At 39.9% G+C, this 25077-nt stretch overlaps 1 protein-coding gene across 1 annotated transcript in view; it reads right to left on the bottom strand.

Annotated features, from left to right (window-relative positions):
* Positions 1-10025: 10025 nt before the first annotated feature.
* PCSK5 (proprotein convertase subtilisin/kexin type 5) overlaps positions 10026-25077 on the bottom strand; it is a 247605-nt gene continuing 232553 nt past the window's right edge. The window contains exons 29-37 of the mRNA XM_037374062.1: positions 24490-24685; positions 22000-22217; positions 19854-20090; positions 19133-19363; positions 17306-17483; positions 15884-16098; positions 13791-13906; positions 12011-12197; positions 10026-11418 (exon numbers count right to left, since the gene is read on the bottom strand). Of these exons, the coding sequence (XP_037229959.1) occupies positions 11015-11418; positions 12011-12197; positions 13791-13906; positions 15884-16098; positions 17306-17483; positions 19133-19363; positions 19854-20090; positions 22000-22217; positions 24490-24685 (1982 nt within the window). The 3' untranslated portion in view covers positions 10026-11014. The remainder of the gene's footprint in view (positions 11419-12010; positions 12198-13790; positions 13907-15883; positions 16099-17305; positions 17484-19132; positions 19364-19853; positions 20091-21999; positions 22218-24489; positions 24686-25077) is intronic.

Raw genomic sequence — 25077 nt, 5'->3', positions numbered from 1 at the left:
TATTTATTGTGATTTTAATTGAAATAGAGGAAATGACTTACTCATTGAGTTACTGGAATGTAAGATAGATACTTCTGCCAAGGCTGACTATGTATATGACAACACGTGTTTTGCTCAGAAGTGTGTCACTGCAGTTCAGGAGGTGAACGTCAGGGAGAAGGTTTGTACACTGCAGAAGGTAAGGGCTTAAAGATTGCAGAACCAGTCTAACAATTTTTTTGCTCTTTGGGCCCTAAGGCAGAGGAGGTAATGAAAGGCTACTGCATTTTGGTTGCTGCTGGCAGCTGCCTTAGATGAGGAAATCTTCTGTATTGTTTGCTATACTGATAGAGAAATGAATGACTTCAAGGTTGAAGTTGGAATGTAAGGCACGGGAGAATCCTTTCAGCCTTTGAACTACGTGCAGGTAAGATCAAAACTTTTGGCTGTGGATCAGTGAAAGTCTTTGGGGATTAGGTCATGGGACAGTGAAGTCCCTGGTGAGCAGAAAAAGGGACATATTGCACACACTTTTTAAAAGGGTAGAAATGAGGACCCTGGGAACTACCGAGATGTCAGCCTCACCTCTGTGCCTGGGAACATCATGGAACGGATCTTCCTAGAAACTGTGTTAAGGCACATGGAGGACAGGGAGGTGATTCAAGACAGCCAGCATGGCTTCACCAAGGGCAAGTCTTGCCTGACCAGCCTAGTGGCCTTCTATGATGGAATGGCTACATCAGTGGATAAGGGAAGAGTTACAGATGTCATCTATTTGTAAGGCCTTTGACATGGCCCTGCACAACATCCTTCTCTCTAAATTGGAGATATGGATTTGATGAATTGGTTGGATGGTTGCATCCAGAGGATAGCAGTCAACAGCTCAATGTCCAGATGGAAATTGGTGACAAACTGTGTCCCTCAGGGGTCTGTATTGGGACTGGTACTGTTTCATACCTTCATCAATGACCTACCAGGATGTTGTGTACCCTTAGCAACTTTGCAGATAACACCAAGCTGAGTAGTGCAGTTGACACGCCTGAGGGACAGGACACCATGCAGAGAGATCTGGACAAGCTCGAGAAGTGGGCCCATGGGAACCTTGTGAGGTTCAACAAGGCCAAGGGCAAGGTCCTGCACCTGGGTCAGGGGAGCCCCTGGTGTCAATACAGGCTGGGGGATGAAGGGATTGAAAGAAGCCCTGCAGAGGAGGACTTGGGGTTACTGATGGATGAAAATCTGATCCAGTGATGTGTGCTTGCAGCCCAGAAAGCTGACTATATGCTGGGCTGCATCAAAAGAAGTGTGGCAGCAGGCCAAGAGAGGTGGTTGTGCCACTGTGCTGTGGTGAGACCCACCTGGAGTGCTGCGTCCAGCTTTGGAGTCCTCAGCACAGGAATGACATGGACCTGTTGGAGTGGGTCCAGAGGAGGGCCACAAAAATGATCAGAGGGCTGGAACAATGAAACACTTTTAGCAGGAAATGCTGAGAGAGTTGGGGTTGTTCAGCCTGGAGAAGAGAAGTTCTGGGAAGACCTTATTGTGGCCTTTCAGTACTTAAAGGGGACTTATAAGAAAGATGGGGCCAAACTTATTAGCAGGGCCTGTTGTGATGGGACAAAGGGTAATGGTTTTAAACTAAGAGGGTAGATTCAGACTAGATACAAGGAAGAGATCTTTTATGATGAGGGTGGCGGAACACTGGAACAGGTTACCTAGAGAGGTGGTAGGTTCCCCATCCCTGGTAACATTCAAGGTGAGGTTGGATGGGGCTCTGAGCAACCTTCCAGTCCGAGGTGTTCTATGATTCTGTGTTTCTTGGAATAATAATATATTAACATTTTAGTAAATATTGAGTATTTATTACAAATTATTGAGGCCTTTCCCGCTCTGGAATGTTTGCACAGATAAATGGGGTTTGTGTTTTTAAAATGGATAGTGATTTGGAAAATACTTGTTAAATTTAGGTGCAGTATTTCTGTGTGTTCCTCCAAATCTACTCCCCCCACACCAGTACAGTTTTAGGAATTTCCTCCTTTTCCCATCCCATTCTGACCTTGCATTTCACTGTAGTGTTTCAGAGAGCCCTGTCATGGTAGCCTTACAGGAATTGTCTGTGGTGGGCCTTGTCAGCCTGCCAGGATTCTAGTTCGTAATGTTTTAACTTGCAGCCAGTCTCACAAGGTGTTTGGGAAAAGGCCTTGAGCAAGTCAAGGAGTCCTTGTAGCTGTGCAGGACTGCAGCTGAAGCTTGATGATTCAGGTGAATTGCTCATCAGTCTGTTGATGGCAAAGACAGAAGGGATATACACCTCCTGAGGGAGGAAAGAATGATCTCTGTAAAAGCACGCACAGGAATAAGCAGTGTTTTGACCTATGTTTTTTCCTAAGCTGTTTAGAAATTTAAGACTCCAAAGACACTGACAGTTTTGTCCTGACTGTTGGCTGGACATTTTCAGCAGACTTTGGCCTTTCTGGTAGGAAAACACTAAAAGAAAAAGAACTTACCTGCTTTCAGAAATACATGTTTTGTTTTGTTTTGTTTTTTAAAAAAAAACAACAAACCCCCAAACCCAAAAGCAGTTCAATGGACTTTTCTGTGCGCAAGTTGGAAATCTGTTCAAGAATTTTCTTGAAAGTGAACTGGTTTTTTTCTTCACTTTAAAACTGAGGGATGATGGGAGAATTTTTTTCAATCCCCTCCCCCTGCCCCTTGCCCAAAATGTGGGAAGGCATACTTTGAATATATAACAATGTCAAGGTCTTGGTTCTTTTCTGGAAGAACAAATAGTAGCCATGTTAGTCAATGTAGTACATTGTCAGGAACACATTAAAGAATAAATTCCATTGATTATAGCTAAACTCATATCTGCCTTTGAAAATTATTTTTTGCCAGTGATTTCACCTGTCTGTTGTTGTGGACATTCATAGTGCCTTAGGTTGATTTCTTAGTTACACGGTTCTATAACTGCTAATGAATGCTGCTATTTATTTCATCATGTTGTTTTTAAAACCACTGTGCTTGAGGACATAGAAAGCAGAAAAAGGAAAGCTAGAAACACTTGGTTTACTCACAGCTCTCACCTGAAGTATGGAGTATGCATATAGTAAAGTAATAAACTGCTTTTTGCATGTTTGCCTTCAAGTTAAGAGAAAATGTAATTGCATTCATTTGGGTGAGTGTGCTTACCGCTATGTGTTATTTAGTATCAAATATTGCATATTGACTTTCAAGTTCAATACATGATTCCTAGCACATTATAAACGTTATGAAGGGTTACATTTTTGTATTATTTGCAAATAACTATTTCAGTTTACATTGTGACACTGTGCAATTAATAAAAGAATGTAACCAAGAAAGTAGCGATGCTGCTTATCACAGTTTTTCTGATTGATTGTACTATGTGATACAAATCATCTGTGCATATTCCTTAGTATATACTGAAAGAGGTGCTGCAGAGCTCTTTCATTATGCTGCTTAAACTTTCAGTTTTGGGAAGCGGGAGAGAATTGTTCTTACTTACAAACTTGGTGCTACATTATTTATGTTCTAGATGTTTGCGGTTCTTTATTTGTAAGGCAATATGTGAACACCAAGTGAGGCATAAAGGTCACTGGAATTGTTGGAGTTCAAGCAATGTAGGTATTTCCACAGTTTTGAATACTTTTAAAATAAAGTCTGTGGTGCATTTTAATTGACTCTTTTTCTGAAGTCTATTCTGTCATGAAATGGAGTTTGTTGTCAATGTGAGAATAGCAGTGCAAGAATTTTTTTCAAATGCATATTGGTGATATTGGTTTTAATTTGATAGCTGTGGCATTAAACTGTCTGGCGTTTTAATACCCTAAAGAACCTGTGCTTACCAGATGTTAAAATGCAACATGTCTTCATGTTTAGACAACATAAAGGCCCAATGTGCACAGACAAACAGTCTGCAATAGCTATTTGTACAGGTTTCTTGCATGGCTAGGTACGTTTTGAATTTGGAGCCTTCCTAGAAACAGATATGGAACCTGTATTCTGCCTGTATCCTTTTTATTTTAGAAAAGATTCCCTATGTATACATCATAATGTACTTGAAATCTACCTGAAAATTAAACCTAGCTCACTAAAACTTGAAAATAAACTAAAAAAAAAATCCTGCTTTTCAAAAAGATGTAACTGTAAATTAGGATAATTAATCATGTTAAAATTGTTACTGATGTGGATATATTTTCATTTATTTTCAGTGACTGTTACATATTGTAGACATGGAGACTGTCAAAATAGTTTCCCAAATGGATACAGTGAATTAAAATGCTGGAAAGGAAAGTGTCAGTAGTTGCATTTCTACTAAAGGGTGGCACTAGTGTGAAGTTTAGTTTACTGGAAACTCCATGGATGGATGAGAATAGTAAAAAAAGAGGTGCAAGGGGAAGGAAAGAAAAAACAGAAAGACCTCGAGATGGAAAAAACCTTGAGAAGCAAGAAGGTGAGAGAATTTTGCCAAAGATAACAAGTGTGAAGTCTAGTTTACTGAGATTTTTACAACCTCATTTGCTACATCTGTGTTGAGAGATTGTACTGAGCCAAAGGAGATGAAAGTTACTCCTTTGACTAGTTTCAGATGTGTATCTGATAACTGTGGCTAAATACAGTAATCACATGGCTGCAGTAAGTGAACTTTGACAGTTTGCTTCAAAAGACTTTGTACTATTTTGATATCTTTGCTACCTTGATATTTTGAGAACTTAAGTATCCTTAGAAACCCATTTCTAAATTGCTATGTAGAGATAAAAATTGGTGTCCTTTTTCATTCTTGTTCTGCCTTAGATTTCCAGCAATTCTTGGAAACAGTTTATTCAGTTTCAAATTTGTGAGAATCACTGCTTTGTTTTGTAATAGTAAGGCTTATTGCCGGTATTGCTATTCAATAAGTTTTCTAAGGAGGCTTCTGATGATGACTTAGCTTGTAGGGTGCCCTCCTTTGCTATGTCTAGCACTGTTAGGTGTCTCAGTCCTATGCAAAGCTTTGTAAGGGTGACTGGCTGAAAACTTTGATAGAAAAAAGCATTCAGGTGTTGTTTAAACTAGCTAAAATTAAAGTGTGTTGGAAAACCAGTCCCACTCTGGGGTTTTGTGCTTTATTTAGGACATAGGGGAGCTGCGTCCTTAGAGTTCTATAGCTTGAAAACAGATTTGTCTATACCCTTTCTTTCAAAATTTAAAACTTCTTGGTTCTTGGAGAAGTCAGGTGGAGAGAGTTGCATCCTGTTCTGTTTTGGATCAGATGTTTAAACATTCATCTGGGTCAGGGCAAAGGTCCCATCTGCTACAGCTGAAAATGAACCAAACCTGTATCTTGGAACACATTAATCTGGCTCAGGCCTCTTGCGGAAAGGTTTCTCTCATACTTTAGCACTGTTTATATGCTTTGTATAACCTCTGTGTGGCATCTCTAAAGTTGCATCAGGAAAGACTGTAATGTTATGTGGTGTTCTGGTTATGTCATAATTGTGTTAATGTGGTGGACACTTCACTGTACTTTGGTATTTGTCAGAGATCATGGTGCTGTTCTAACAGCACTGTGTCCACACTGGAGGCATGGATTTAAAAGTTAAATCCTCAAGCATCTGCGTTCTTCAGGTTTCTGTTTAACCCTCAAGCACTATAATTTCCAAGGATTCAGATGTTCTACTAGTTTTCATTCCAAAACTGAAATGAGGCTAAAAAAGTATCAAACTGCTTTCAAATTTATTTTGTAATGAATATGGTTTATATAGGCCTGTACTTTTTTTCCCTAATGTTCTTGTATTTTTCTGAAAGGAGAAGAAAGATGTAACAAATTACAAACAGCAGGCCCTACCTGCAAGGTTGGGGAACTTGCATTGTCTGTTGCTCCAGCAGGGTATTTGGATAGAGCTGTGGCCTATTTAGGTTTTTAAGGGGGCTAGAATTTTATAAACATTGCTGACAATTACAGTTAATATATAATTAATTACACAACTTAATGTACTGACTTTATGTAACGGTAGTGTTCTGTAAATAACTGAGAATTTAATTTCACTTTCTCTTTTGTGGCTCAGAGTAGCAAAATGCTTAGTATCTTTCAGTTTGTTCTGAGGTTATGAATAGCTTGCTTTTCCATTGTGCTACGATTTGTCAGTGAGAGAAGGTAGAATGCAATGGAATGGATGCAGTAAGATTTATATTAGGCTTTTTTTTTTTTTTTTTTTAAATGAATTATGAGCTACTTAATTAACCGAGTTAGGTTTTTGCATTAGAAAAAAACCAACCATCTGAGAAACAAAGATGATGCTAGGTGACCAGAAGGAGGAGAAAGGATAAAGAAAAATAATAGGGTGAGGATTTTAGACATGACATGCAGTGAGCAAGTGTGGAGGAACCAAAAAAAAAAATGGAGCTAGAAGAGCAAGAACTATTTAGAGTAATGGTTGTTAGGTAAGTGTAGCACCTGGTATCTTCCTGAAAAAGAAAATGTGCTTATTTAGATGCTAAATAGACAATATGAATGAGGAAGAATAAAGTAATATTTATTTCCCTTTTTAGTATTCAATTATATGTGTAATATAAACCTGTAAAGTCATGCAAAGAGATAATAGCGCATCTTTTTTGTTGGTTAAGGTCTGGGAGATCTTCTTCCGGTGTAAACATAAATCTAAAAAAGGATGATGGGGGAGAAAAGTCATAATTACTACATAATTTGTAACATAAATTTCCCAAGGGAAAATTTGTCTTTTGTGGTGTTAACAATAAAATCGCAAGAGATAAGTAATAACAGCCAATGTGTTAAGCAATTTACTAGATATTTCTGATCAGTAGGAGGCAACCAATAAAGCAGGAACATATGGAACCTACTTTGAAAGGAGAACAGAAGTTACATGTGTGTATGTCTCCTATTAATTTTGCGTCTCAACACCTATACATTTATCTAGTTCGTTGCAAGTATGTCTGTGTGCAGTTAGAATCTTCAGTTGTCTGTTGTTTGATATGATAGGTTATTATTTTAATTTCTATGTACTAATTAGGAGAGAAAAAGAGAGTAGAAAAACTGAACAGAAGAGTTTTTCTGTTCAGGAGTGCTTTTGAGGCCTTAGAGTATGTCTATTCCTTATCAGGATGCATGTCTGGTTACTCCTTAAAGTTCAGGCTTGAAACCACATGTACACATAAGAGGTTGAGGGGAGGTGAAAAATTGATAATTCTGGTCTACTCTGAGAAATACTCTTCTGGCCCCCTCCTGCCCCTACCCCAACATGTGCATAGGTGACCTAGGTGAAATAGTGACTTATGTGTAATCAGAATTTTTCTATAGGTAACTTTTAAGTGGGAAATTTGATGGCTAAGAAAACACTGTTTAATACAAACCCATATATTTCTCTTGAAACACATGCTATTTTTCATGAGAAAACCAAATGCTTCAAAATATCCATTTGAAAGGCTTCTGTGGTAACTTACACAATTAAGCTTATTATATTTTCATTTCTGTCCTTGGTTTGAAATTTCAATATTTGAGTCCTCAGCCAGAAGTCCTGCAATTATTATTGAAGAGCCAGAGGCAAATGCGTGTTATACTGTGAGAATGTGGTCTGATCAGTGTAGAGCTGGTCATGGAAGGAGTCTTGGGCCTCAGAACACTTGAAATGTAACTCCTACAGTCTACTTTCCTCCACCTCCTTTCTAGCAAAACTTCAGGCTAGAGTCACAGAAGAGAAAACTTCTCCCTATTTATACAAACTGCGGAAGGAGGGGATAAAGAACCCTGGTAATCTACACTTCCCTTTGAAATCAAATTACTGGATTGCGTGAGAGGTACATGTGTGGTAAAACTCTGTAGGAGATGTGATTTTTATGAGATCTTTTTGAAGGGTGGAGTAAAAAAAAATAAACAATGAGAGGGCATTCCCCAGGAGGATAGAGAAAATACAAGTAATTGGTGAAGACTGAAGGGCTTTGGAAACTCCATGCATGAAAAAGAGTAGCAAAGTAAGAGGTGCAGGGGGAACGAGGGGCCTTAAGATGGACAAAAGCTTGAGAAGCAAGTTGGTGAGAGAAATTTGCCAAAGATAACAGGATTTGAGGCTGATAAAGAAAATTAGGGAAGAGTTGAATGGAAGAGATCCCACAGAAGCTTTGTTTTTGAAAGATGCTTGTTTCCTTTGGGACATTTTCTCACTATGGTGGGTGGAGGAGAAGTCAGGAGAAAGGAGAAGAATTGGCTTTGTGTCAACTAAGGAATTGTGCAACTGAACAAATGTGGATTTGAATTTCTGTACACTTTTTTCAGGACAGAGTGTCAAGGGCTTAGACCCTAGAAGTCTATAAAATGTTACTGACTCCCTTGGTTGTCCTTTGTTTTCCATGAAATTTCTTTAGAAGTGTGAGTGACTCATGAAGGATTCCTCTTGTGCCAATTAACTGCTAAACTTAATTTTTCTTGGTCTCTGTGTGGACTCTTAGTAGTGAGTTTTAATTGTGAATGCTGTAAAAGTGGTATGGCTCTGTGGGTCACTAAGTTTGGGTCTCCTTGACCATAATTTTGAAACTTCCCCTTTAAAAAAAACAGTAAGCTTGAATGCAGTCCTCTTCCTCATATCATATCCTTTTAGCTTGATTCATCAGTTATTTACTGCTTTCCTAAGAAGACTGGTTACCTTCAAGGCAGTTATCTGCCATTTTGTAAGGCATGCAACTTGTCACCCTACCCATGCAGCACAGTATCATGCATGCTGCTGCATGCACGCTCCTGCCTCTTCATAACAGGCTTATCATTTGAGCAGCCATTTGAATCCCTCCCAAAAAGCACTGCTTATTTGAGTGAAGGGAATATACCAGTACTGCTTCTCTTGTAACAAATGGTGTCTTAGCACTGCCTGTGCAGCTTTAGTGCTGCAAGGAAGTTCACCTCTGCTTTTGACATCGAAGATCCCTGACTGCATGTGACAAGCTTGGAAAACCAGAAGGAAAGTGCCAGACTGCAGAGTATGAAGAATCAGAAGCAAAAGAATATGCAGTTGAATGTGGTTGAAATGGTGTGCCCAAATCACAACAAAGAATTTCTAAAAAAAATTGGCATTTGAGAAGAATTTGCAGGTGGGTTTTTTGGTGTTTTTTGTTGTTGTTGGTTGGTTTTGGGGTTTCTTTGGATGTGTACTTAAAAATGCAAATTTGTCTCAGTCTGACTTGCACAAATTTAGACAAAATTTAAGGAACAGGCTTTCCAAAATGAGTACTTATTTGCATTTTTTGTTTAACTTTCAGGTTAACTTTAAGTGTAGGAGACTGTTCATAAAATGATGATGAAGTCAGTCTGAGAGCCCATAAACAAAATTCTCATTACATCTGTCACAGTGGTTTCAGACTACTTAGACACAGCTAGAATTAAGCCTCTGAAATGTGAGGAGAGATTTCAGGTCAAAGCAAATTCTTACAGTTGTGTTATAAGCCATTAATAAAAATAATGAACTATATTGGTAATCCAAACAAGTTTAGGAGAGCAAGATAACACAGCCTTTTTGTTTCAGTATGTCCATTCAAACTGATTTTTCACTCTTCTATTTTTTCAGAACTTCCAGAGCAGAATTTGAGTTAAAGTGACAGATGACTTGCACCTTTCTGAAGTACCTTGCTGTCATATAACTTTTGATAAATGTAGGTCCTTGTTTTGGCTTTTGTGAAGTCACATGACTTTTAATGCCTTGCTGTTACTGAAGGTGCAATGGTTAAAAGTCTAAAATTTAAAGTGGAAGCAATAAACTTCTCTATAAAACTTCTTTAAACATACAGACAGAACTGTCCTGAGGTCCTTAGGAATACTTAATACAAAAAATTGCACTGAGGCATTGAGCTATAAAAATCAGGTATTTTCACACAATTCCTTTGTAGACACCAAATTAATTGATTTATAGTTCTAGAGCAACTTCTTACTGGAAATCTAAAGGAACTAAAAGAGTGAATGAAACCTGAGAAATAACAGCATTTTTGAGACATTTTGCTGCAAAGAATTTATTCTTTCACAACAAATGGCCATAAAAAGCATCCTTTACTTTAGCATGATGTTATATTCCTGTAATAATAATAGAAAGATCACATTGCTGTATTCCTTTAAGTTACGTTACCAACTAAGTGCTAATTATTCCATTTGTCATTGTCTGAATATACTGAGCCATTTACAACAGAAATGGAAAAGCTGCTTGAATAAATGTTCAGTGTTTTAAATCATTGAGAAGGTAGTTAAAAAGACAAAAGAAGTCCTTTTGTGGGCTTACAGACTATATTTCCCTTTGCAGTAAATCCAGACATTTGTGTGCATACAGATTGACAAACACCACAGTAAAGATTAATCAGAGGTTGATATGTAAAATATCTTAGTTATGTTTCATACAAACTATAAATACAATATTGTTACCTGGAGTAGAGTTACAATCAGAATTCTTATAACATCATGTCATAGATGCACAATTTCACAGGGAAATATGCTATAAGATTATAAGGAGGAATTGTGTTGGCTTTGAGGAACATAGATGCACCAGGTGATACCAACAAAGAATATCTGGGTAAAGTCAGCAAGCTTGCCTGTTCTGTTATGAATTGCTGAGTAGCTGTGATCACAGGCAGTAAACTACTGGCACCCTATCCCAGTGTCATTCATCAGGTAGATAAATACAACTAACTTTCATATCTGCACATTTCTTGTAGTGATTGGCAAGGTTCTCAATAAGTGTGTGTGCATGGTTTGAAGCAGAGTTTGTATTAGTTATAATGCACAAAAATACATTATTGGGAAAGGATTTACTCTCCACACAAATGCACAGAAATGTAATCTCTTAACAAGTCTGGACTGCTACTTAAAAGCATAGTAAGGATTTTTGTATAACTTCAGGAAAAATTGTGTTTAGAAACCATTCTGCTCTCACAATGACTGTTAGCTAAAATGTTGAGCTCAGCATGCTAAAAAGTAACTAAATGTACTTAACTAAATTGCTGCATTTAATAGGAAAAGCAACAAAGCAGAAATTCATAAATTAGTGAAGAGTTATCTAAATGAATAACTTTCGTCATCATATTCAAGCTCATCTTCCTCATCATCCTCCAAAAGTCCATATTTAAATTTGCGATAGACTGTGCCATCCTGGCCCATATATACAATGTCATCTTCTTCGTCATCATCTTCAGTATCTCGATCTCTATACTCAATTACTTGATCTTCCTGGTAGCTTGGACTCTTGTGGTAGTTGCTCACATAGGAAGGAAAGGTTTTCGAGTGATTTGTCAACTTTTCATACCCACCTTTATTGACAGCCTTGGTTTTGGCTTGTGATTTTCTCCAGATAAATACAATGGCTCCAATGACAAGGAAAAGCAAAATGCAGGTAATAACAAATAAAGGAGTTTTGCTTTTGCTCTCGGGTGGTACAGTGGTCCGTAACACACAGTCATCTACAATAGCAGTTAAAAAAAAATAAAATTAAATGAGCTTGTGTGTCTGTGTATGGCAGGGGGCAGGGGGTATTTGTCTTAAAAAAAATGTAGTACAGCAGCTTACATTTTTAAATGCATTCAACTAAATACCTTACTCTTCTAGTACCACAACTGTGTTCTTGTAGCTGTGACGGTATAAGGGTGAAAGCAAGGTTGCTGGGATAGCTGTGCTTCTTTAGATTGTAAATAATCAGAAAGAGGCAGAAAAGCTAACAGGCACACAAATACATTTTGATGTGCTAAGCTTAAAATGCAATCATTCAGATGGCTATCCATTGAACTAAGCACTTCCCAGGCACCTGGTTTATGAAATGCCTGCCATTTAACACAATAGCTGTGGGTGAAAGAAGGTGCTGCCTCCCGCATCAGTCGTGATTGCTGTTATTTTTTGTAAAGCTCTTCCTATTCTGGTGATCCAGCAGCAGAAACGACTGTGTGCCTTCAGCTCAGGAGCACATTTTTGCTCTGTTCCCCTTTTGATTTTTTAAATGTCAACCTAGTCAGTCATAAAGCCCTTCAGCACCATTACTGCTCTGCAGCATTGTCCTACCTTGTGTTTCACTGCAGTCACAGCACTCTGGGGTGCTTGCCGGGTCAGAGTCACTGCAGCAGGGCAGGCAGCGGCTTTCCTCCAGGTACAGCTGCATGCTGGCTGGGCAGACTGTGCAGTTGAGGGGCCCAGGTCCCTTGCACTCTGTGCACGAGCTGTCACATCTTTCACACTTGGGCTCAATCTCCTTCAGACACAGAACACAAGCAACACACCTTTCATTTTGGATTCCTTGGACCTGACCTGGCAGTTCTGTCCTGTCATTTAATCTCTGGGTAGTCATCTCTGGGCATCACGGGTGTCACGGCAAAGTACAGGACAGAGTAGGAAAACTAAAATTTGGTTCATATTTCCTGGCTTCTCAGTGATCTGCTTGTGTGTGTGTGTGGGTGGGGTGGGGGGCGGGAAGCGTTGTAGGAGCTTAGAGATCTCACCTAGGTAGGTAGTGAGATAAAAATCATTCAGACTGTAAGCTCTTTCTGGCCAGGAAGTGTGTTTTTGTTTTGCTAGTCCCATGCTACCAGACCTTTGGTAGTAATGATGGTAAAGTGGCCTTTATGAAATGTATTCAAGAGTATCACTAAAAGTAACTGACATGGGAGAAGCAACATGAAATACTGTGGGAAAAAGGCAGCGGAGAGAAACAATTTCCTTTCTAAATTGGGAAGGAGCAGAAATAAAGAATAAAGCTGGCTGGAAATTTTCTAGCAAACAGGATTTTTATTAGATTGTGTTGCTTCGATTTTACAGAAACAACTTAGATTCAGACATGCTTCTCAAATTCCAGATAGGCTCCTGGGAGCCTCTGTGTACGAAGACTACCAGTGATCATCATTGTCACATCTACATTTGTCACATTCTGCATACCTGCAGAATGCTTTGAGCTTAGGTATTTCAAGGCTTCCAGTGTTCACAGTTTCTGGCCTATTGGGCAAAATTTGCTATTTTTCTGCCATGGGACCAGGACACCATATCCACTGTGAGGATCTGGAAACTAATTTCATCATCACTGTCTGACCTGCGAGGTTCCTTGTCCTGAATCAGAGAACCTGGGCAAGATGGGAGGCTCGTAGTGGGAAGTCCAGTTTCTCGGGGTCAAAGCTCTTGCGAAGAACTGCAGATCTCTGTGGTTCCCAGCTCTTGGGTTGTTTTCTTGGGCTCGCAGTTATAAGTCGGCACTGAAAAGGGGGTATTCCAGGCCAGAGACTCAAGGGTATGCAGCATCTCAGGCCAGCTGGCTTGCCTTGCTGCTGTATTCTTGAATAAACAGCTTTGGAAGGCAGTTGGTGTGGAAATCTGGAAGCTGGATGCCCAGACATGTGGCACAGACCCAAACCTAATTGTGGTCCTGCTCTACTAAATAAACAGTTCTGTTATCTTAAGTCTGTTGCTCCTCTAGAGATTTCTGCCAGCAGAGCTGTCAATCAGGAATGTCATGTGATTTCTCACAAACAATGCAGCAGAAATCTGTGTGGAAATCTTAGTTATACTGGAAGAAAAAAAATGCTGTATTACTAATACAGCTGATTTTATTCACGTGGCTTTGGTATCATTGTTGGTAAAGTTGGGCCTTTATATTTACTGGTAGCGAGTTACCCTATAGTAGACACCCTCAGAAAAAGAAACTGTGCTTCCTCTGCCAGATGAAGAAAAAACTAAGCACATTTAAAGATAAGCAGCCTTGAAAACTCAGAGAAGAGCTTTCTGTGTTGTTTGTATTGTGTTCAGAAGTTAAAGTTGAGCATACAAATCACAGGAAAAAATGCCTACAAATAGGTACCTCTTGTCCTTGTGTCTCCTGGACTTTGTATTCACCTACAAAACAGTCTGAGTTGCACATTCCGCCTAATAAACTGTAGCTCCATACACAAGATGTGCAGCTGAATGCTCCTTTTCCTAGAAAGAAAAATAATATTAAAACAGGAAAAATTGTCATTCAGCTTCCTTTAAAAATTATGCTTACCACTGCCGCCAAAGAAAAGGGCATTTGTCAATGGCAAGCATCAGCATGAGTTCAGCTTGAGGAGGCTGGAGGTTGAGAAAGAGCTTGGGCCTGATCCTGAGGTTTTATGTGCCCACAAAATTTATTTCTTATGTGTTTTGGTATTCATGAAAAGCTGATTTGGGAATCAGTTGTATAGGGAAGCCCTGACACATAATTGTGGGGAACCTTGACCAAATCCTCTCCTTCACAAAACCAATACTTACTAGGCCTGCTAGCTAACTGTTTTCAAACCACAATGCATTAAGGTATGTTTATGTTTGAATAGCAAAATAAATTCTTTAGTTGCATAGGAAAACAATTCTTCACTAGGTGCCAACAGAGCATCATATCCACTTTGTGTGTTGGAGACTTTTTTTTGAAGACAGATGCTACATGCAGTATTTCTGTGAAACACTGAAGTGAAGGGTTTGTCCTACATCTTAAAGTGAACTGTCTATTTCCCTGCAACTAAGCATTTTCTGCCACTTTCTAAAATGAAGCAAAAGGAAATGCAAGTAACTCAGGTTAGCAGCAGTTGAACATTTGAAGTCAGCAGCTTTCTATAAGCCAGCAAATTTACTATGTGAGTTTTCTGAGCAGTGCAGCGTTTGCCTTCCTGCTCTTGAGAAACAAGAGATACCACAACACTTCTTTTCTCATACATCAGCAATGCATATGCATTTCAGAACACCTACAGTTTTGCTGTTTAGAAGGACTGGCTTGTGTTTCATCTTAGTGTCTTTGTAATTATGATAGAAATTCTGTCCTGGAGTATTTATCTCAAATAAAAGTAAAAATCAATGGAGTAATCTGTAAATTAAGATGGCTATCTTTTTGTCCCAAATCCAAGCCAAAATATTTGTCATTTGTTATAATGTTGTTATACAATTTTATTTTAATAATTTTTGAACGTGGCTTCACTGTAAGAGTTATTTTCAAGATTTTAAAACTTGTAACGTTGCAATTATTCATCTGTGCTATCCAGTATATCCGCTATCCAAAACAAATTCTCTGTGTTACAATACGGTGTGGTCTAAGCTGCAGAGTGGCAGCTGTTAGCTATCTGCTATGCCGTTCAGATGGGTCCAAGAGGGTTAGCACTGCTTGCTTCAGAACTGAATGAATTAGGAAAAGGAAGAAACTGAATACATAAGTGTCTCACAGAACAAAAGAAGTGGTGTCTCAAAGTTAAATTTGAAAAATACTTTTTTTTTTTTTTTTTGTTTCTCACCCTAAAGTTATGCTTTGTGACTGTTGTACTCTTTCCTTTGCAGACTATAAAGACGTGGTTGGATTTAGGTTCCTTGGCTTTCACAGAGTAATGTATAGTAGGACAGCTCAAAGAACGAGGTAGTATTCAGTCATTATTCAGTGTTTGTGTGAGAAATGAGGTCCAGCTCTATAAGCAAGATCCCTTTTTTTGAAGTTGATGAGAACCTTTGTGAGAGGCCTGGCTGACGGGAAATTAACTACCATTGTCCATTTATTTCCCTTCACTGACTTGGCACTGGGACTTGCTCGCAGCCCTCCCCATGAGCAGCTGCCTTTACACTTGTGCTCTGTAACTGGAGGCAGCCCTGCGGGGAGCTGTCAGGAATTCATATCCTTGCTTTGATCTTGATCAATCAGTCCTCTAAAAGTAAGTTGGCAGCATGAAGCAGCCAGTGCAGCAACTCACCCAGGGCCAGGGAGAACCTGGCAGCCCCTGGGGAGGTCTGCACCACCCACTGCAACTACTTAGGTTATGGACAGGTTGGTAGTGATGTACATGGTATGTCTCTTTGTGAAGTGTTTCCAAATCTTGGAGCGAAGAGTGAAAAAAAGAAAAAAATAGAGATTGCAGGTGTTTCCTTAATCCTTTTTGGTTGAAGTGGAGCATATGCTTTTACCTTCACAAGTCTGGCAGGAAGGGTGGCATCTTTCACAGATGTTGTCTTTGCTTTCGTAGTAATACTCTGGACAAGAGATAACGCATTCATTCTTGGAGCGCAACAGGTAGAAATATGTATCACAGAAAAGGCAATCTGTGGGTTGAGGCCCCATACACTCCTTACAGCCCTTGTGGCATCTCTCACATGATCCAGTGGAGTTTTGTGCAAAATACCTGAAACAGTTCAGATAGTCATGGCTTTGCATAAAGCCTGGTGGTGACAGGAAAACCAAAGCATCCTTCATCCTTAGCTTTTACTGTGATCACATCGATGTATAAAATTGATATTGATGTGATCACAGTAAACATTTGTAATCTCCGTGAAAACAGAATGAATTTCCTTTAATTCCCCCTGGCCATTGGAATGCAGCTATAAAGCAAGACTTTGTAAAATGAGGGTATATAAAAGCCAGGCTTTCCAAAATCCAGGATGAATTCAGACACAAAGTAAGTATATAAATAAGCAAGGCTCAGAAAACCTCAACTCTGTTTTGGCTCTGCAAGAGATATCCTGGAGATGCTGGGTAAGCACTAAATTCCTCCACTGCTCCTTGATGACCTGCTGTCAGATGGAAATGCAGAAAATTCATGTTTCTTTTCAGTGCACAAACAGGCTTAGCCAAAGGATATCAGCAGAAGAACAGTGCTCACCTAAGTTGTGCTGTCAGGGAAAAAGGAGAATTGCTGCACTGTAGTTTTGTTTAGATGTGGTCATTACAGATTTCTAATTTAATGGGATGATAACTCAATTTAACAGACAGTGTGATCATATTGTACTGCAAAATTAAATGGATCTGAATCAGAAATCATAGGTCCACTTCCCAAATTTGAATTTCTGAGGCATATATACAAGAGCACACTGAATTCACATTTTGAAAGTCAGTGGACTCATGTTAATGAAGCTGCTGTCTAGATTTTTATGAGTCTTCAGTTGAAACGTGTTTTAATGGTTGATTCTATTATGATCTGTTATGAATATTCACTCAATGCAAAACAAAAGTAACCTCATCTGAACCTCAGGTTAAGTGGAGGCTGCAAGGGTGCTTGAGGGAAGTTACATTGCTTCCTATGCTCAAGCTGATGAACAGATAACTTACTTGTTCTGCTTCATACTGTTCTGTATAAACATAACCTAAGAGCATCCTTGGAGTGTAAGAATGACCACACCACATCAGGCTGGTCCCAGTGCAGGCACCAACTTTACAGTTTGCTGCTGTGAGGGGAGGTTTTCCACCACCTCTGTACTGGGACAACATAAGATTTTTTCACCTGAAAATAAAATTCAGTTCTGTTTCACTCTGAAGTAGAATAGGAAAGAGTGATCTAATTTCTCAAAGCTCTCTCTGTGATGTAGCTCTTTGCTAAAGACTTTGGACCTTACCCTGGTGGACACTGGTTTACGCATGCTTTTCCTTGTCTGTACCAGCCTGGTTTGCAGGAAAGGCACTGTGAGCTGTGTTTTCCAGTGCAAGTGACACAAGCGCTGTGGCATGGGGAACATTGTCCCTTATCATGGTCAACATAATACCCATCTGGGCATGTTTCAACACAGGTTGTATCTGCAGAGACAACAATGCAGAATAACACATCATATTCAATATTTGCTGCTAAAAAACATCTCATAACAGCTGTGCTCGAGCAAATTCTCTAACAGGAGATGCTGCTGTAAAAATGTGTACCAGAACAAAAAAAGAGAATATTGGGATATAGTAACTATTTTCTGTTTCTTCTATGTCTTGTCAATACATTAGTCCTCACTTCTGTGGTTTATGTGTGTTAGCAGGCTCTTTAGAACAGATAATTTTTTATTTTTGGGAAATATAAATGATAATACATAATACTGAACAGCAGCTGTGATTTCTTTTATAACATACAAAAGAAGAAATAGTAAACAGGAAACTTTCTATCTGCACTGCCATTTTCCTCGAGTTTCACTCTAAGCAACAGCCTCATTGCGTTCTGTGTATAAGACAAATCTGATGTTAAATCTGAGATTTAATGATACTTGTTCATTGGTTTTTACCCCTCTGTGGCTGCTGCTTTATCTTATGGGAATAAATGCCTGTAATGTTGCCAAATATACCAGGTATATCCCACTTTTCACTGACATTTCAGAAGGTCATTAGAATAGGAATCCTAAATGAGAAGTTAGGATTGATGCAACTAACTGCAAGTATACCAAGCTTAGAGAGCAGTGATTACTCATTAGTAGCTTGTACTAATTATCTAGCTTGTCTTTACAGTTTTGCTGCGTGAGTTGCAACTGGGCAAAGGAAGATACTTGCTTTTATTTCTCTTGCAATTTTTTTTCCACTCCAGGATTTTTATTTACATACTTGCATCCACTTTAGCAATTGTAAATGGTGCAAAGCAGTTGAATATGATGATAAAAAAGACAGGTCTGATGCAAGACATCAGAAATTTAAGAATTAAAAATCTGCATCAGAATTAGACTCAAAAAGCTCAGACCGAGTTTTAATTCAAACTCACTTTAGGTATTTCTGCATATGAGATCATTTTAGTAATTTTTCCTCCCAATGAATTTATAATTTTTTTTCTTTTTTTTTTTTTTTTCTTTTTTTTCCCTTCTTTTTCAAGAATATGCAAGCATGCAAAGTGTAAGTTCTGGGATTTTATACTTTTTACTGATTTTTTTCTGAGACAATACAGTGTTTTGCTCCAAAGTCAGAAAAGTAGTTTTGCACCTCAGCCATCCACTGGATACTGACGTAGTGATCCATGAACAACTTTCTCACAGCTCTGCTTAGGTATTTCTTTGCTCATCAGATCCCTTCAGGGATTAAACAAGCCAATATGAAAATGTTAGCTCTTCATGTATGTATTTTAAAAAAAAGAAAAAAAAGAAAGCTAAGGATATTCCTCTTGTCTTTTTAAGTCACTTATAGGAAACAACAGGAGCGAGACATACCAAGTAAATGAAACACATGAGTTTTGCTTAGCCATGGAGTTTGTTGCTACTTAGAAGTCCTGCTTAGGCCCCAGTAAGTGGCAAGCCCAGTCTCACAAAGATTTCCAGGTAGTCCTGCAGAAGTAATTATCTCTGCACAAGTTATCTATTCATCAGGTCTACTTTGCAACATGTAGATTGGCTGAAGCAGCTCTATGTGTTCCATAAATGTGACATAAACTTGCCTATTTCATGATTCCAGTGGAGAATAAAATCTAGAAGCAGGAGCAAGATACTTACTGAGAAGATAGTGGTTATTCTCACAGCTAAGACACTCATGTTCACTGGGTCCTGAGCAGTGGAAGCATTTCTTATGACAAGGCTTGCAGGTCTGAGTTTTCTCAACGTAGTACTCAGTGTGAGAACAGTATCCAGATGCCACACAGTGCCCATCATGGTTCAGCATCAGGCCATTTCTGCAAGTAAGGCAGGCAGTGGAAGAAGAGCAAGTCTGACATGTCCTGTTGCATGCTGAAATGGACAAACAGTAGGAACGTCACCATTTCTTGTTGCATTTCAGATTATTATTTCCGCTTTAATTTTGCAAGGAGCAGCCATCATTTCAGGAAGGGAGGCTGAGGGAAACAGAGCGATAGCTCTGCTTCTGCATGGTCAAACATTTTACTATTTTCAACCTTATGCAGGCAATTCCTTAGGTATCCTTTGCCCTGGCACTGCTTTTACTGAGCAGCGTTTTTCAACATACTGTCTCCAGCAATACCTAGCACTTTACCAGAGTGGCTGCCCATAACATTAAGCACACCTAGCTTTTCTACCTCTCTCTCATCTTTTGCCAATTTTTGCTGTTCTAAGGTATGCCTTGTTGTTTTTGTGCACCAGCTATCTCCTCCATTTCCAGGAACCGATAGTGACACTAGACGGCACATGTAGGCCCTTTTGGGATAGTCTTTAATCAGACCCACTTGTAAATACCATTCTGGGAAAAAAAACAGCTGTCAACCTTGGCAGTCTTCAGTGGTTTCTTCATAATAAGTCCCTTCAGGGCACTCTTCAAAACACATGCCACTGTAGAGGACAAAGAAGTCGGTGGTGCACGCAGTGCAGTCATCTGAGTCTGGCCCGGCACAGTCCTTGCAGTCTGTGTGGCAGGGAAAGCAGTGCTTGTCTTCAGCGTAGAAGTGTGAAGGGCAGTCCTCCACACACCTCCCCTCATGCAGGAAGAACTCGTCCATGCACTCTACAGGGGACACCAAACAACAGGTAGGCAAATGAGCAGCAAATTCTGACCTCTGTAAATCAGGGAGTGAAGGCATCCTAGCGAATTCTAAATCCTGTAGTGACAGTCAGAACAGCAGGTAAGAGGACAGTCTGGGAAGGCAACACTTTCTTTTTCAACTCTTTCCCCTCCAAACTGCCCATAATGGCCCAACCCTGACACAGCATCTTCTGTGTTACATCAAGGGAATGGGAAGCAAAGTCACCTGTTCAGCTTTGTGGATACTAACCAAACCATGCTGCCACTGTGTATAGGTGGGCTTCTGCTGAGATACTCTATCTGCATTATGAACTTCCTGCAAAATCAGGGGTATCCATATCTGGAGTTTTGTTTGGTTTAGTATTAAAATAAAATCCAGTCTGACTGGAATATATGAACACCAAACTGGTCAGTGCTGCTGTCCTTAGGGCAGGCAGGCTGTGCAGAGGGACCTGGGCAGGCTGGAGCGACGGACCGAGGCCATTCCTGTGAGGTTCAACAGGGCTCAGTGCCGGGTCCTGCCCTTGGGTCACAGCAGCCCCACACAGCGCTACAGGCTGGGGCAGAGCGGCTGGAAAGGGCCTGGTGGGAAAGGGCCTGGGGGTGCTGGTCCACAGCCGGCTGAGCGTGAGCCAGCAGTGTGCCCAGGTGGCCAAGGCGGCCAGCAGCACCCTGGCTGGTACCAGACACAGTGTGGCCAGCAGGACCAGGGCAGCGATGGTCCCCCTGTCCTGGGCACTGGTGAGGCCGCACCTCGAACGCTGTGTTCAGGTTTGGGCCCCTCACTGCAAGAGGGACATGGAGGTGCTGGAGCGTGGCCAGAGAAGGGCAACAAAGCTGGTGCAGGGTCTGGAGAGCAGGTCTTATGAGGAGTGGCTGAAGGAGCTGGGGCTGTTTAGCCTGGAGAAAAGGAGGCTGAGGGGAAACCTTATCGCACCCTGCAGCTACCTGAAAGGAGGTTGTAGGCAGGTGTGTGTTAGTCTCATCTCCCAAGCAACAAGTGACAGGATGAGAGGAAACGGCCTCAGGTTGTGCCGTGGGAGGTTTAGATTGGATATTAGGAAAAATTTCTTCACTGAAAGAGTGGTCAAGCACTGGAACAGGCTGCCCAGGGAAGTGGTTGAGTGACTGACCCTGGAAGTATTTAAAAAACGCATAGATGTGGCACTTAGGGACATGGTTTAGTGGTGGCCTTGGCAGTCCTGGTTTAATGGCTGGACTGGATGATCTTAAAGGTCTTTTCCAACCTAAATGCTTCTATCATCTTATGAATGTCTTTTCACAGAGCTGGGATTCAGCTGCTAATTTTATTATGAATACCTGGTTTAATGGCTTTGTTGTGGGTTTGGTGGTTTTTTTTCTGTTTCACCCATATTTGTTTCTGGAATGGCTTTCTCAATTTTAACTATCCTGGGAATTTTTGTGGGGGCATTTAGACTCACCAGGATGTTCAAGGCTTTCCTAGTATGTTTCATTACAGTTATAATTCTCTACCATGAGTAGTCATTTGCAAGAATGGTAAAGAGAAGTAAACTCGTCAACCAAACTAGAAAGTAACATTATGTATTTCATATTGGTGTAAATATGTATGCAAGTGTTTAGGCATGGATACGCTAGGTCAGAAATAGAATCAAACCAGTAGGAATCTCCAAAGGACAAGAAGTGAAGTGATGGGAAATATTTACAGATTAACAGTTTAGGCTGAGTCTCATCATGAAGCACTGAATGCTTATCCTCTCTCTTAGAGATTAGCAAAGATATCTGTCTACCTGTTTTTAAAATTTATTTTTGCTCTTTACAGAATTTATTTTCAGACCTTTGTTTCTGTCAATCTATCTATAGACAGGTCTGGATGGATTTTAGCCAAGTCAAGACCGGTTCTTGATAATACCTTTGCATGTTTGATTGTGAATGCACTCCTGACACATTTCAGGGCAGTGTCTGCAGATTCCTTCAGAGGCAAAATGGTTCTCTGAACAGGTAGGTTTACATTTCCATTGCTCCAGAAGCAAAGGACTTTTACAGGATAGGCATTTGGTTGCACTTCCCATGCATGTCTTACAGGATCCGCTGCATTCCTTGCAAGTCTCAGAATCATTAAAATATCCCCTATCAAATGAAAACAAACACAAAGTGCTGGTCAATATATAGCTGTCAAACAGTCCAAGCTATAAGAATTATGAGTATATATATGAGACTTTCCCAGCACACACATTTCACTGGTTCAAACAGGTTTCTCACTCAATTTGTTGCCCATCCACCACTTACACCCCCTGCGCCTTCAAGCAGAAAATGTGCATGGTTAGTGCTGTGAAGAGAGTCTGGCCTTCCTTTGTTCTTGTGCCTACTGTCTAAAGGGTGCTGGACTTTTTTGCTCATTTCTTGATTTGCCCCTTACATTAGATAGAAAGATGTGTAATGTTTGGGAAAAGAAAGATGTGATCTCTAGTCTTGCACAGCTGACCCTCAACAGTGCTAACAAGGAAAGACAGAGAAGTACAGCCTCAGTGGCCCTAGAGGGGAGAAGGAGAGTAGAAAACCCTGGAAGCGTGAAGGCTGGGAAGAATAAGGAGGCCTGGGATTAAAAAAACCCAACCAACCCAGGATGCTTAAGTAGTACCTCCGTTTCGTGACAACAAGCTAGAGACGGTGAAGTAGGAGCATGTTTTACTGGTATCTGGTGCGAGAACAACCATAGACAACCACAGCTGGGACAATCATTCATAAAGAAAATATAGTAAAAAATTGCACCTATATTTCAGGAGAAAAGAGATAAAAGGAGAGGCTAGATGCAATCCAATCTGCCTAAATTCAAAATCAAAATGTTAGAAGGTTAATAGACAAGCAAGTCCACATTTTGAGATGATTGTTAACTCATATGCATACGGCCATTGATGAAAACTAAGGAAGAAGTTGGCATAGAAAGTAGTCCCAGAACACGTACTTCACATTAACAAGCTTATTCTTCCCTGTAGAGGAGTACTTCTCTTTTCCTTCTTGGAGATGATCTTTTGAAAGAAAGGCTGAGGAGATGCATTAGGAGCAAGGTTAGAAAAAAGATAAGAGCTGTGACTACCATCTATCCTCCTCTTCTTTTTTTCTCCCAACCTTTGTCATAATCCTACATCTGTTTCTTACAGTCCTGTCTTCTCTTGTTTCTGTCCTGAGTACTCAGCTGGCCCAGTTTTTCAAAATCCTGTGCCAGAAATTACCAGTGCAGCAAGTCAACCTTTTCCATACCCTACAGCATGTCCCAAAGCTCAAAAACCCTAAAAAACTCTCATATTATCCTCTGTTCCAGTGGAGAGTAGTTATGCCTTAAGAACTTTGCCTCAGAGGCTGAAGCCAGAGTTTAACTCTGGTGGATTTTGCTGAATGATGTCTGGGAAACCATTATTTGTAGTTTGGAATTTGGAAAAAAAGAGGGATAATAACAGCTGAAAAGACTAGTGATACATGAAAAGGTTTAGATTTGTTATGTTGATCTTGTGAGGGATAACTGTGGGGAATGAGTACTGAGAACCAACATTTTAATGCCAAAACTTTATCTTTGCTTGTATACCACAATTTCTGGTATTAAGTTGTTTCTGGGCTGGAGTAGGCTTTAGTGAGTTACTTTGCATTTACTCTGATATTTGATGATCAGAATCTGTTCCACTGGCCCTTATGGACTTATTTCACAAAGTTAGCAGGAAAGTACTGCCAGACAATTTCTACTTAATCGTAAGAAAAGCAGGATCTGCACATTTTTCTAAAGAAAAAGGTTAATCAAGCAAGGTCTTCATACCGCATAGCACAGATTTTATGTGTATGTACAGGTATGATGAATGCTGATAAAAAAAGCAGAGAAACAGGAGGACCTGATCTGCTCAAGTGTCTGATCTAATATCCATTGCAGTCAAATGGGAATCTTTCTTCCTGAGTTCTGTTTATTATAGGAAAAAGTAAAGAAGGTAAGCCAAGGAAAGAAACATATCACTAGGCACTGCATTTCCATATCAGGAGTCTGATTCCCATTTCTGAGTTCATGCCCCTGCTCTGTACTACTTTGAGGAAGGAACAAGTTAAGAGGATGACTAGAGGCTTATTTTCGGTCAACATAAAGAACCATCCTGAAGTACAATGGTCCTATTGAAGTCAATGGGAGCTGTACCATCTGTCATAGGATTTCATGTCTATTTTCACTTTTGATTTTTCACTTTTTCTCTAAGCAAGAGAAAATGCTGTTTATTCAGGCCAGCTGAAAATTGCTTTTACCTTGTGATAGTTTCTGGTAGCTTACATTAAGGTCTCCCTTGAAAGGTTTGTAATGGATCTGAAGTTTAAAGAGAAGGAGCACAGTGAAAAAATAAAAAACAGCCATCCAACAGGAGTTACTTACTCAGGACATTCCTGTAAACATCTGCCTTTGTGGATGAAAAGCAGCCGGGCCTGGTCAGCCTGACACTTCTGACAGTGCCAGTGGTCGAAGCACACCTCACAGCCGTCCATGCACATTTCACACTTTCCACTTGCAACATTGCCGAAAGTTTTTTGAGGGCACAGAGAAACACAGCTATTGTTGATAAGAAATTTTCCTGGCAAAAGAGCAACCCAGGTGGGGAAAGGCATCAGTTAGAAATATATTTGAAAGATTCTTGACTTGAATGTCTATAAAAAAACTTTCGACTTCCTCACAATTTAACTTTTTGATACTTAAAAAACCCCATGAATAAAATATTCTTTAAGCCATTTCCCAAAGTAGTTTGCTCAACCTTCTCTGAAATCTAAGGTATCTTCCTGCATAAATTCCAATTCAGTAATTCCTGCATTGAAAAGAAAGAAAAGGAACAACATCCAGCTAATGATTTTTTTACCTGTATTGCCAAGAGAATGTGCTTAATTCCTAGCTGATGCCTGACTTCATCTGGCAATTATCTGATTACCTGACTATGCTTTAAGCTGTCAAAGAAATTTCTAGTGACTACTG

Source organism: Falco rusticolus, chromosome Z (assembly GCF_015220075.1).
Source record: "Falco rusticolus isolate bFalRus1 chromosome Z, bFalRus1.pri, whole genome shotgun sequence".
Classification (NCBI taxonomy): domain Eukaryota; kingdom Metazoa; phylum Chordata; class Aves; order Falconiformes; family Falconidae; genus Falco; species Falco rusticolus.
Note: the sequence above shows the minus strand (reverse complement) of the source record. Positions and strands in the feature narration are given on the sequence as shown.